The 13,886-nt window shown below is 46.7% G+C and overlaps 4 protein-coding genes across 4 annotated transcripts; all 4 read left to right on the forward strand.

Annotated features, from left to right (window-relative positions):
* Positions 1-1,783: 1,783 nt before the first annotated feature.
* FSST1_000171 (uncharacterized protein) lies at positions 1,784-3,797 on the forward strand (the record flags this gene model as incomplete). The annotated part of the gene is made up of 4 exons (XM_083227634.1): positions 1,784-1,817; positions 1,888-2,499; positions 2,551-2,621; positions 2,730-3,797. The coding sequence occupies 4 exons, from the start codon at positions 1,784-1,786 to the stop codon at positions 3,795-3,797; spliced, it is 1,785 nt and encodes a 594-aa protein (XP_083090353.1).
* Positions 3,798-5,013: 1,216 nt separating this feature from the next.
* On the forward strand, positions 5,014-6,982 carry FSST1_000172 (amino acid permease/ SLC12A domain-containing protein; the record flags this gene model as incomplete). Its single annotated transcript, XM_083227645.1, has 6 exons — positions 5,014-5,236; positions 5,337-5,563; positions 5,672-5,744; positions 5,791-5,964; positions 6,011-6,690; positions 6,749-6,982. The coding sequence occupies 6 exons, from the start codon at positions 5,014-5,016 to the stop codon at positions 6,980-6,982; spliced, it is 1,611 nt and encodes a 536-aa protein (XP_083090354.1).
* A 599-nt stretch (positions 6,983-7,581) lies between these two features.
* FSST1_000173 (general substrate transporter) lies at positions 7,582-9,630 on the forward strand (the record flags this gene model as incomplete). The annotated part of the gene is made up of 9 exons (XM_083227656.1): positions 7,582-7,786; positions 7,833-8,055; positions 8,100-8,162; positions 8,208-8,285; positions 8,329-8,755; positions 8,804-9,098; positions 9,145-9,241; positions 9,290-9,440; positions 9,484-9,630. The coding sequence occupies 9 exons, from the start codon at positions 7,582-7,584 to the stop codon at positions 9,628-9,630; spliced, it is 1,686 nt and encodes a 561-aa protein (XP_083090355.1).
* A 936-nt stretch (positions 9,631-10,566) lies between these two features.
* Positions 10,567-13,474, forward strand: FSST1_000174 (uncharacterized protein; the record flags this gene model as incomplete). The annotated part of the gene is made up of 2 exons (XM_083227667.1): positions 10,567-10,630; positions 10,710-13,474. The coding sequence occupies 2 exons, from the start codon at positions 10,567-10,569 to the stop codon at positions 13,472-13,474; spliced, it is 2,829 nt and encodes a 942-aa protein (XP_083090356.1).
* Between the last annotated feature and the right edge of the window lie 412 nt (positions 13,475-13,886).

Consider the following 13,886-nt stretch of genomic DNA (forward strand, 5'->3'; position numbering starts at 1 on the left):
ATCTGCTTTTGCTAATATTTTCGGAGGTAACATATGAAAGAGATGAATGAAAGAGGGTTGTCAGCTCATGCACTCCCGATGAAGGTGGCATAAAGTCACTCCGAGCCTGATTCAGTACTTAACTCATGTACCACAAGATCTAGAAAAAAGAAAAGAAAATAGGACACACTAGCGTCTTTATAATTCTCGATTTAACATGTCTGAACGATTCAGCCAATAGGACAAGGACGTTTCCTCCCCCCCTCGGAACCGCAATACGTTATCTTCATGTCATGTTGGTCGAGAACATGCAGCCGCTTCTCTTTTCATTTTCTTCCGATGCATCTTTGTAACCAACAGCCACATTTTGACGAGGAAAAATGTCAGACAAAAGAAGGGGAACAAGACGAGGAGCTCATTGACCCCAAACTACCATGGCCACGATTACAGCCTGGACTTGAGAAAGGCGCTCATCGCATCGTACAATTTTCACTGAGGTAGGAGGAATTACTTTCCGCGCTCCATTTCCTGTCTTCTATAACACATATCATTTTGAGGCTGGCGTGCCATTTTGAGCAGTTGTCCGAAGTGGCCTGGAAGCCATCAGCAAGTGTGCACAAGCCGAAGAAAGTGTGATAAGACCCCGCTACTTCGCATGTTTGAAATCACTTTTCATCCAGAGTTACCAGGTCATGGCAGTAATGAACCACATCTCACCCTGCCTTTTGCCCGAGTTACCTACGCTATCGACAATCATGTGCCACATCTGGTGGACATTGACAAGATCTGGACCATAGCAGTAACTGGTGAACACGTCTCGCGCGTCTGTGGGTGAGGCTACTCCGGCAAGACGGGCCGTCGTACATTCTGTGACGCTCTCCTTCTGTCAACAGAGGAAGGAGGCTTGTGCTGCTCAGATGGTAAGTGGACGGCCCCCAAGCTTCTTCCCCCCTATCCTCCTAATTTCTAGTACTGGCTTGATACCACTGCTTTGGCTGTGTCCGCTTTTAGTCGTCGTTTGAACTATCTCTTCGCATTCTCGGCCCTTGGCGCGACAGAATGATTCGTTCACTTCAGTGTGCCTTATGACGTTGCGGTTGCAAGCCGGGTCTATCATCGCTTTTGGAATCTGTGGAGTGTCTATCATAGCATGCGCTGGTTCCTCGCCCTTGACGGCTGTTCATTAGATGGAACGCCAGCTTCGTTCTGTCAATCCATATCTCTCGAGCATTCGCCACGCCCTGTAGCAGGTGCCCTCCGAGACCATGCCGTTGGCCGTTGAGTTCGCAGATTGTTCGGCCACAAAACAGATCGCGGCGATAATCAACACGCAGTATCTCAATACCGTGGACTACCGCAAGGTGGTGTTCTTTCTTCACAGTGGCCGGATGCAATTTGTCCTCGTACTCGAGGATCGAAGAGGTGAAACTCGACTACCTGAGACAGGCGAGCTCGGTGCACTCGTCCTGTAACCGATTCACTTGCATATGACTACCTCGGCAACTTAATCGGCTCGGGCGTGTGGACGTTGGATTATGTTGCGGATGCTTTGGCCCTGGCTCGAAACGCGGAAACCGTGTCTTGGCAAATGCTGACATTCAAATCCTAAAATCTCACCACGTCTACAGATAGTAAGCAGATGCTTCCCAAAGGGGTATTTTCGGATAACAATCTTACTTTAATTCTCACTCTGTTATTTACCGCACGCTTCATATCGATCTACTTATTGACCTTTGTTTCTGGGCATTTTGATCTCACAAAATATTGAGTGATTTAAATATCTGTCCGTAGGAATCTTGTTACGATGGAAGAGTTTGATCTTGTTGTAGTCGGAGCCGGTAAGTAAATGCCTCTGAGTCCGAGGCAGAATCTCTTGTCGTTTCGTGCATTTCCTAAATCATATCCAAGGCTACTACGGTCTCGGCGCCGCGAAGCAATATCACGTCACGCATCCAGATGATCATCTAGCTGTCTTTGATGTCAACGCCTCGGTGGGCGGCGTTTGGTCAAATGAGCGTGTCTACCCTTGCCTGAGATCCAACAATATGTTGGGAACTTACGAATACCCAGACTTTCCAATGACCACTAAACGCTTTGGTGTAGAGCCAGGCAACTACATTCCTGGAGAGGTTATGCATGAGTATCTCGAAAGTTACGCACGCGAGTTCGGCATCGACAAACATGTAATGTTGAGCACAAAGGTTGTTTCAGCTGAGCATAAAACCGAGGGTGGATGGGTGCTTGAGACTCAAAGTACGAAGGACGAGCGAAAGACGTCCACGCAAGTCTTTGCTAGAAGGTTAATCATTGCGACCGGAATGCTATCCGAACCGTTTATGCCTCACATTCTTGGTCAGGAGGAATACGATAGGCCACTCTTCCACAGCAAAGACTTTCAGAAACACAGAGACACCATCAGTACTGCTAAGCGTGTCACTGTATTTGGAGGAACAAAGTCTGGCTGGGACACCGTCTATGCATATGCCACTCACGGTGTCAAGGTTGATTGGATTATACGGCGTAGGTTTTTCTCATTTTGCACGATCTTTGACTGGCCCTGATTTCTCTTAGCCACGGGCCACGGTCCGGTTTGGATGTCACCCTCGTTCGTGACGCCTTTCAAAGTGTGGATTGAGAAGCTCGTTAGTAAGTTCATAAAACCCCTCTCATTAAGTGTCGATGATTACAATATCTGACTTGTCAAATACATCCGCTGGCTTCACTGGTTTGCTCCATGCATCTGGGGTCAGGACAGCGGCTACCATGGTATCAAATCATTCTGGCACGGCACTGCCATTGGGAGATTAATCACCAATGCTTTCTGGGGTATCCTGGCCCAAGATGTTATCAACATCATGCACTTTGACACACATCCCGAGCTGAAAAAGCTTAAACCAACCTCGTCTGCGATGCATACCGGAACAGCCTTTGGTATTTTTAATTATGCCACCGACTTTTATGAGCCTATACGTGATGGGACTGTACAGATTCACGAGAAAGATCTTTCGCATCTTAGCGAGGGTAAGGTCCACCTTGACGACGAGGATGGAACAATTCTTGAATCAGACGCTTTCGTCGCGGTTACTGGTTGGAAGTCATTCTCTCCTCTCAAATTTCTGCCCGAGGGCATCGATAGGAAGATTGGCCTTCCGCATGTCCTTGATACCAGTGATGAAGATTGTCTGCCTGATGAAGATATTGCTGCTCAGAGTGCCCTTATTGAGAGGGCCGATCAAGAGATCCAGCAACGATTCCCAAGTCTCAAGACGGCAATGAAGTTCAACCCAAATTACAAGCGTCTTACCGAGACTAAGGCCTTCAGCATGAATGCCTCTGATATGTCCCCTCGCACACCTCTAATGCTCTACCATTTCATGGTCCCTGGCACCGCCGAGTTTCTGCGTACCAAAGACCTTGCCTTTACTGGATACTCGACGAACTTCAGTAATGGCACCTGTGCGCACATTCAGGGTCTGTGGATCAGTGCGTTCTTTGATGGCACACTGGCACGAGACCCCAGCTCGGCTGTCGCTTCAGAATCTGACAGCAAGGGTGGAGGTGGCAAGGCCATGTCCTTAAGTGAGGTTCATTGGCAAACCATTCTGCATAATCGTTTTGGCAAGTGGCGATACCCAAAGGACACGGGATCAAAATCGCCTGATTTTATCTTCGAGGCTGTGCCGTTCATGGATATGATGATGGCGGATTTGGGACTTGTGGTCCATCGGAAGAAGGGATGGTTCAAGGAGATGACTGAGCCTTATGGTCCTGAAGACTATGAAACGATTAACGAAGAGTTTGCTACGAGATTTGTTTAATTATTAGACAGCAGAAAGAATGTACGCGACCGTAACGTGGTCAGTGGAGGATTCAATACTAGCGAGGTTTCTATAGGGTAACAGTGACTAGTCGGGTTTGACGGAATTAGAGTTGGCCATGTCACTGCAGGAAGTGATCACATGCGAGTCTGTATTGCAATTGTCCTAGAAGAATTTACAAATAAGCAAGACATAAATCTAGGCTTATAATCCAAATCGCAATCAATGATTCCAAGCCCCTGTTACTCCAGTAGCTTATCATACCTATCCGTTAGCCCCGGATACCCGGCACCAGCTTATCTGCGAGCAACTATTTACCTTCCTAATCAGGTAGGTCCTATTCCCCAACGGTGACATTGAAACTACCAACGATATGCAGACAAGCTATCATTCGCCATCTATCTGAGGCAATAGTCCCAAAGAACTGTTCTAGAACTCCACTGTCGTTCCATAAGCAAGATACTATGTACGTATATGATCCTTCAGAACCTGATCTAGCTATTCACGGTTACCTCCCTTCTTACAAAGACATTACCTCGTTGGTAGTCTGGGGTAAAACAGGAGCTGACATGCCCCCTGTGGTTTGACAGTCGGTCATCTCTGGTCTCGCCAATTAAACAGCCCCCGAAACGCCTTCCTATCTGCACCTCTCAACTGTGGCGTTGGTAGGAACAAAAGGCCGCGACAAATGTCCTCGATAAGAAGGTCGATCGCCGCAATTTGTCTATTTGGTGTGGTATGGGTGGTCAGATTGTAAAATAAGCATCCCCTACCAACACGAGCCATAACATTCAACAACCAATAATTTTACAGAGATTGACAAATGTAACATGAGTCCTAATTATCTGCACGCCGAGAAATGATCTTGATACGCCAAGAGGCCAAGCCGATCTTCCTTCTTGGCTGTCACTCAGTTGCCTTCAACAAGAGACTGAAGTGTATGTAACGCATGCGCCATAAACAAGGGTCCCGTATTGTAATCACACAATGGTTCTAGACCACCCTACCTCGGACGACAAGATAGTATCGAGAAGGTCCCCCGTGCATTAGCGTCAGCAAAGCTTATCTTAAGCTTGATTGTTTTGTGCTTAGCGTAGTGCTGGGCTTGGCACATAAAGTCTGGGAAGGCCAGCAAACAGTCTCAGAGTTGTATTCCCGAGCTTCTTCTGTATCTATTGACATTTAATACTGTTGAATATAGACTGGGAAATTCACCATGTCTTCAACACCGCCCCACAAGCATGAAGTCAAGGACGAAACCACCGTCGCGTCCCCTCACGATGAGGAGCTCGGCTCAAGCAATGGTGAAGGCCAGCTGAAGCGTCATCTGAAAAACAGACATATGCAGATGATTGCTATTGGAGGAGCCATTGGAGCTGGTCTTTTCGTCGGATCTGGAAGTGCCCTTCAAAAGGGAGGTCCAGCAGCGCTTGTCATCGGTAACTACTCTGTCAATCACCTCATGGAGACACTATGCTAACAGGTTATAGGATGTAAGATATTCCCATCGATCGATCGCTTCATCACTAACATAGATAGACCTCATCATTGGAATTATGCTTCTCTGTACCAACCTCGCCCTCGCTGAGATGGCTGTTCTATACCCCGTCAACGGTGCCTTTTACACCTACATCGTTCGCTTCGTCGATCCATCATGGGGTTTCGCCTGTGGTTGGGAATACGCCTTGTCATGGCTTACAGTTCTTCCTTTTGAATTGATTGCTGCGTCCAAGACTATTCTGTTTTGGCGTGAGGATATTCACATGGTGAGTACTTGGTTGTAGTTGTCGTTCAAGATCTGTCTTGGCATCTCTTGGCGCATCTTGGCATATTCAGCCTTAAATATTTTCCGGAAATAAACTAACAACGACTAGGCTGTTTGGGTTTCTGTGTTCCTCGTCGCTCTCGCCATTGTCCAAATCTTTGGTGTTCGTGGCTACGGAGAGGGTAAGACTATCTCAAGTCCTTTATATCACAATACTGACTCCTTTAGTCGAATTTGTTCTCTCAGCTATCAAGATCGCTGCTTGTTTGGGCTTCATCATCCTCGGCATCATCATCAACTGCGGTGGTGTAGGTGATCAAGGTTACCTCGGTGTCAAATATTGGCATGATCCCGGTGCTTTCACCGATTTCAAGGGTTTCTGCGCTGTCTTTGTCGTCGCTGGTGAGTATCTCTCGTCTACACTTGTCGCCCCAACTAATATGTCCAGCCTTTGCCTTCGGTGGTACTGAAATGGTCGGTCTCGCTGCCGCCGAAACAGCTGACCCCCGCAAGTCCGTCCCTACAGCCTCCAAGCAAGTCTTTTGGCGTATTGCTCTCTTTTACATCGTCAACCTCTTCATCGTTGGAACAATCCTTCGATCCGACGATAGCAGACTTCAGGGTGCTTCTGGCGCCAACACAAAAGCATCGCCTTTCGTTCTTGCCATTCAAGACGCAGGTATCAAGGTTCTGCCATCCATCTTCAACGCCGTGATCACAATCTCAGTTTTGTCCGTCGCGAACACATGTACCTTTGGTTCAACACGTACCCTACAGGCTATGGCCATGAGAGGCCATGCTCCCAAGTTCCTTAACTACATTGATGGCAAGGGACGTCCTATCTACTGTGTCATCATTCAGCTTGCCTTTGGTCTGTTGGCCTATATCGGAGAGTCTCCCAATGGCGGTACCATTTTCGATTGGCTTCTTGCCTTGTCAGGTCTTGCATTCCTTTTCGTTTGGGGAACCATTTGTCTCGCACACGCCCGAATGAGATCTGGAATGAAGGCCCAAGGCATTAACATGAACTTGATCCCGTATAAAACTCCTTTCGGTGTTTGGGGTAGTTATCTCGGCGTTTTCCTGAATGCCCTTGCTCTGCTTGCTACTTTCTACTCGGCCCTTTATGTAAGTCACATGGTCCAGACCCCACGATTGGGTTACATCGTGCTAACTTTTGTCTCAGGCTGCTGATGGCTCGCCGCCCAGCGCTGAAGCCTTCTTTATGTCTTTCTTGGCTGGTCCTATCATTCTTGTCTTGTACCTTGGTTACAAGGTGTACTCTCGGGATTGGAAACTATTTGTCAAGGCCATTGATATGGACCTCCAGACTGGTGTGAGCTTCTTGGATGAGGAAATTATCGAGGAGCCAAAGACTTGGGCTAGCTTGCCTAGACGTATTGTCTCGGCTGTTATCTAGTCGCCCAGGGTGTTTGGATAAGCATTTTAGGTTCCCATTGTAACCTTTTATCGACCTGTCATTGTTGCATATACATATTTGTACATTCATCAGCTGTTTGACTCTTAAAATATCGATTGTTCAAACCGACTTCTTACTCTTCCCCAGCTTTCCCCGCAGATCGACGTGACTTTATCCCTTTTCGTACGGTAATCTTACATCCCCAGATTTTCACTGGAGCGCGTATTCCACCCTGCAGTCAAATCTTACGTCCGAGTCAACCCATGTCTCGTTTAGCCTGAGTTGCTTAAAAGGTCACGACCAACCACATAAACCTCTTTCAGGCTGAATTCGAGATTTACCCACCCGCGGGGAAAAGCTTCCTACTAAGTTTCACTACGAAATTGTCCGTAGTTTGTTTCGCTTGTTCTTTAACGGCTCTTAATTTAGCCGAGATTGATTCGCCCGACGTGTAATACAATGTTACAATACGACGTTTCATGTCTTGGCTGGTTGACATATATAATAAATGCACCGCTCTCTTATTGCCAAGATGTTTCTGTGTTTGATACCTGAAATTGTTTGTCAATATCTTTATTGACTCTTTCAAAGACGCCAAGATGGGTGGAGCACCGACCACAGTTGGCACTTATGATGCTGCCCTTCAACGACGACAGGCCCTCATGGGCGCCAGTGGTGCTAGAGCCCTGGTAAAGAACTGGAAGGTTTTTAGAATTGCTGCGTTTGCCTGTATTGGAGGTATTCTTTATGGTTACAACCAGGGAATGTTTTCGGGTATTCTCGTCATGAAGTCGTTCGAGAGACGTATGGTTAACCTTCTCATGGGAATTTCATCAGCTGACGTGTGCAGATATGGGTGATTATGTCAAGAATCAGACTAAGAAGGGATGGCTTACATCCATCCTCGAACTTGGTGCCTGGCTTGGTACTTTGATGTCTGGTGCTATTGCCGAGCTGTGTTCCAGAAAATACGGTATCCTCATCGCCACAAGTGTTTTCATTATTGGTGTGATCATCCAGGTTACTGCTATTGAAGTTGGACACAATGCTATTCTGGCCGGCCGTTTTATCACGTAAGTCATTCCAGCTGGTCAGATTCATAAACTAACTTTTACAGGGGTATGGGAGTTGGTAGTTTGTCAACTATCGTTCCTCTGTACAACTCGGAATGCGCTCCTCCGTAAGTTTGTCGCTGAAGTGATTGACTCGGACTAATATTCAAAAGTGAGGTTCGTGGTGCTCTTGTAGCTCTTCAGCAACTTGCTATTACCTTTGGTATCATGGTCAGTTTCTGGATCGACTAGTGAGTTTCCCTACCCATCCCCTGGCCATACTAACATCAACAGTGGAACTCACTTCATCGGAGGTACCGGCGAGGGTCAATCCGACGCAGCTTGGCTCATTCCTATTTGTTTGCAACTCGGGCCAGCCATCGTTCTCTTTGGCGGAATAATGTGGATGCCCTTCTCCCCTCGATGGCTTACACATCATAACAGAGAAGAAGAAGCTCGTCAAGTCTTGGCCAACCTTCGTGACCTTCCTACTGACCATGAACTTATTGAGCTAGAATTCCTGGAAATCAAGGCTCAGTCCCTGTTTGAGAAGAGGAGTTTAGCAGAGAAGTTTCCCCATCTTCAGGAACAAACCGCCATGAACACGATTAAGCTTCAATTTGTCGCTATTGCTGCTCTCTTCAAGACAAAGGCCATGTTTAAGCGAGTCATTGTCGCAACAGTTACTATGTTCTTCCAGCAATGGACCGGTATCAATGCTGTATGTCATCATATTACTCGCTGTATGATTCAAAGCTAACAATAAAAGATCCTTTACTACGCCCCACAGATCTTTGGCCAGCTTGGTCTGAGCAGCAACACTACCAGTCTTTTGGCAACTGGAGTCGTCGGTATTGTCATGTTCTTCGCTACTATTCCCGCCGTTTTGTGGATCGATCGTCTCGGTCGTAAACCTGTTTTGGCTGTCGGTGCTATTGGTATGGGTCTTTGCCATCTTATCATTGCTGTTATCCTCGCCAAGAACATCGACCAATTCGACACCCACCCTGCTGCTGGTTGGGGTGCTATCGTCATGGTTTGGCTATTCGTGGTTCACTTTGGATGTAAGTCGAGACCATCATACGTGTTGTACAGCACTAACTATTGTAGATTCTTGGGGTCCTTGTGCCTGGATCATCATCGCCGAGATTTGGCCTCTCAGCACTCGACCTTATGGTGTGGCACTTGGTGCTTCAAGTAATTGGATGTAAGTATCCCGAACTCGACAGACCACTGGCATATCTAATTGTAATAGGAACAACTTTATCGTCGGTCAAGTCACGCCTGATATGTTGGAGGGTATTACATACGGAACCTACATCTTATTCGGCCTCTTGACTATGATTGGTGCCGCATTCATCTGGTTCTTTGTCCCAGAGACTAAGCGTCTATCACTCGAGGAGATGGTATGTACTTCTACTTTTTTAACAACCAACGCTAACTGTTTAGGACATCATCTTTGGATCTGAGGGAGCTGCTCAAGCTGACAACGAGAGAATGGCCGAGATCAACAGAGAGATTGGTCTCGATGATCTCATTTACCGCTCGGGTCCAGTTCATTCTCATGAGCATGTCAACGATGTTAAGGAGGGTTGAAGATTGCTAGAGATTAATAAGCTGAAAGTTGTTAATTATACTGCCAGTACTTCATTATAGTCACCGGTTGTTCCATACTACCATTCGCAAGAAATACTGAAGCAGCTTGTGTCCTTTTAACAACAGCTTAGTATTGAGAGCGAATATTAGCCTAAGGTCCTTTCGTACTTAGTTACTATCCTGGATAGTTACTGCTTTAATCTGAGCCAATCTCGGGCCATGGGTGAGTTAATATGAAAAATAATGTTCTTGCTTTAAACCGCAGCTTCTGAATATGTGAGAGCGCAGGATCAGTTCATGTGCAGTGAATCATGTGCATCTTCGCAGCCGAGTTACCCTATACCTAATACCAAGGCTATCATCATCCCGCTGTACGCAGATGTCACCTCCATGTAGATCGCAACCATTCCTATTCAAGGCAATGAAACAATATGTGGAGCTACAGCATTCCATTTCATCATGTACGGACCAACAGCCTTCTCTCTCAATGGGCCTTAATTTACATCAAGGATGCTAGGAATGTACGACAATTGATTAAGGACACAATGTAAAACAATTCGAAGAAGACTGTAAATTAATTAAACCCAACCCTATCAAAACATTCAACCACAAAGGTTGACCAACACAATTTCTTCGTAACCCTTCCTAGTTACATCACATTCCTATTCATGGTGGCAACATTGTTAAGGGAGGTTCTCGATCTGGTGATTGTCTCAAGCTGAAACTCGAAGGAGGCAGGCTACGGTGGAAACAATTTCTGCCTTCCCTCTTGTGAGACATACCCTAATAGAGTTGACAGGCCTTCCTGCAAAATACAACTTTCACCCTTCCTCGATTTTGCAAAGAACACGGCTCAGAAATTATAAAAACTTACCATCAAGGCTTTGGCTGCATCCTCGGAGATCAGTAACCTTTCGTTGTTAATGGACCATCACAATGCTACTTCCTGCTAATGGTAACGATCTCTCTTTAGAGTCCCCTCGGCAAAGCCAAGTTGATGGTATGTACCTGCTTCCCATTGCATCATCGATTTCTAAAGGATAAACAAGCAACACTAGAATTTTCTGACAACGATGCAGCGAATTTAGAACAGATATTGGAGTGCTACCAAACAGAGAAAGACTACTTCGATGTAACCAATTGTCATCGTCCTAACCCGATGGACGGCTCCGAGGGCGCTTCTGAAGCGTCGTCTGTATCCACCCATAGTCACTCACAAGACTCTTCCACAGCGACTCATGCTCTTACAAGCGAGCCGGACGACGTATCACCGCGACCTGTTCCTATCCATACATCAACGCAGCTTCAGGAGCTTCCACTTGTCTTCGCTGTGGAAGTCTCCAGTACTTGTGAGAGGGTCTTCCAGGAACAAAAGAACATAGTCTCCTATATCACCTCGAAGCTTGAACCCAAGGAGCTAGCACACCAGTCTTACATCCTACCTTGGGATCGTAAAGCTCATGACCCAGTACCTGCACATCTGATTGAGAACCTTCAACATAGCGTTGGATCCAATCCATCGACCATTTTCGAAAATCGTCTTAGTCGAGAATGCATTCAACAGTCAAAGATCTGGTTCCTCATGACCGATGGTGTGATTGAAGAAGAGTGTGCCAATGCCTTTACAAATAGAATTGTGGAAGCGGGATTACATGGTACACCATCCGTCATAATCGTCTTTGGAAACAGATCTCGTCCTCCTTCTCGAAACAAGTTCTCAATTGGCATATCTCTCTGTGCACTATCGCCGCACTGTGCCGTTCTTTTTCACGACATATGGAGTGGCGAGCTATTCGTCGTTCAAGCCAAAGGATGCTTCGCCAGTGTGCTTCCCAAGGGTTCCTACTTCAAGTGGTTTAGTGGAACAAAATGGACAGACTTTCCACATATTACCTACGATAGGCTGCTGAATGTTCGAGTTCCTGAGCCAGTTCGACTCTCCAAAGATGAAGTGGCCCTACCTTACGCCAATTTATTCAATATGAAGTCCATCTACAACGACTCCATGAGCAACCAGGATAAACTTCAACTGGTGTCGAACAACTGTGCTCTCGATTCGATAATGGTAGTTGCCAAAATGAGAGGAGAAGGATTCCTGGTCAAGCTGTGGATTGAGAGCCTTCGCAGAACGACAAGAAAATGCTTGACCATAGAGAGAGATGATGTCGATTCCCGAGGGCAAATCGCCATGACATTTCTGCTGATGGCAGCTGAACAGGAGCTGAAAACACCAAATACTCGCCACAAAGATATCTGGTCTTGTTTGACATCTTTCGCGTCTCCTCGTTGGTCCAGATGCATGCAAATGCACGTATCAAGCCACCTAGACTGGAATCGCGAGAGAGTCCGACATCAGAACAGCAAGAATTGGGCCAATTTCGAAGTCAAGATGGAGATGGAGCGAGCTGCATTCAGGCGTGTTACCAAATGTTTACAAGAGGTCCAGTCAACGATGGGCATACTAGATAATCCTTCGCCAAATGGTCCAAGTCTCCCTGACACCTTTTGGTACCCCGCTAGTGGAACAAAGACTGGGAGAGGGGACAAGAAGCTTTCGGCATCCGTTAAACCAGACAAGTTCGACATCAACAAGGCAACGTTACTCTCTGGCTTCAAGGGTACCCGAAAGCTTGAAAAAGCTGCACGGTCAAGGGCGTACTCCACCTGTCCGATATGCCGAGAACCCAATTCGATCCAAACATTGCTACTACGAACAAGCCCAGAGGACAACAAAACTCCACACCTCCCATTGCCCAACCAAAGGGTCGAACTGAAGTGTCCATTGGCACTGGGAGATTGCCCAGAGGTTGATATCATTGTTCCAATTACATGCTGCGATGGTTGCGCATTCCTCCTCCTGAGCGTTGACAAACGACTCAACCCTCTTCAAGAGAGCCATCAGATCGCTGCGGCACTCCCACTTGTATCACTTCAGGACAAACAGAATCGAAGGCTGTGGAGACAAAAACTCGCAGAGGTCTACAGATACCGCTTCCACGATAGCGCTGTCTTATCTGTCTTCCTCGCTACCATCTGCACCAGGATTGAGAATATCCCCAGCTTGGCACTCTCAAAGCGTCTCAAGTGGTGCAGAGACGAACTCTCCCAACTTCCAGAGATCCACATACCCAAAAGCGCCAGTCCGAAGCTCGTCACTAGTCTTCCATCAGCAGCCGATAATATGGTTCCGCCGCAACAGGTTGCCTTCTTTGCATGCCTGGGAAACAAATTCTATCTCAAGGCAGTTTTATCGCAACCGATTGAGGGGTTTGTCGTTCTCGTTCAGCTAGCGACATCGATGAAAATTGTCAAACCAGAGTCTATTCGGAACTTGGTTTGGAAGCGGCTTCTATGTCATTTCATAGAACAGGATTTGCGCTTGCGAACTAATTTTGGCGTTGAATACGCCAATGCGATGCTGCGAGAGATTACACAAGAATCTCCGTCTTCTAGTCAAGGGTGTCATGGCCAATTCGTTACAGCTCCTTCAAAGCCACGGACATCTATCTCACTGACTTCACTGGTGAATACCTACCTTGTCCCGGCAGGATCGACCACCATATCGCACTTGTTTCGCATCGCCTGCTTCGGCGAAGTATATAGTAAGACCGAGTACAACGCATCGCTAGCAATGTTCCTACATATGCTGGTCAGTATTAGGTATCAGGGTCAGGAGGCAACGGATGTTTTGGAAGAGATGCAGGGAGTGGCAAACAAACTTCGCCACGTTGAAGAGGACATGAGGAGTGTTTTTGAGGATCTAACGTCTGTTGACGAGCCTGGAGCCGCTTCTGTCATTGCCCATTTAGAATCTTGGCATAAGCACATTGTGTCAAGAAACTAACCTATTTTGGGCCTGTCATTTACAATGCTGTTAGTTTGATAATCATTGCCTACTTAATACCATATATAATCACCTACTTCTTTTCAGTCGAGCTATTGTGTCCTCGTTGTCCGTTTACTGCCTAGAGCATTGAAAGTAATTTCCAGGCATGGATGGAAGCTCTCTGCGGTAGGGCTTAGCGCTAAATGCACTCTGAACAGCCCACTATAATGGTGACTAGGCAGCCAGGCAGTCAGCGATCAACCCTGTAGTAACTTATTACCACAGGCAGCTAGTGAAACAACCGCTGTCAGGTGAGAATACCGTGTCATCAGCCAACACGTCATCCGCAACATCATAAATCCTTTGAAATTCACAACCTCACTCCTGCAACAAAATCAGATGTGATGAAAAATGTCTCAGCTCGCAGCAA

This window comes from Fusarium sambucinum, chromosome IV (genome assembly GCF_050947815.1).
Source record: "Fusarium sambucinum isolate potato_lamoka chromosome IV, whole genome shotgun sequence".
Lineage (NCBI taxonomy): Eukaryota > Fungi > Ascomycota > Sordariomycetes > Hypocreales > Nectriaceae > Fusarium > Fusarium sambucinum.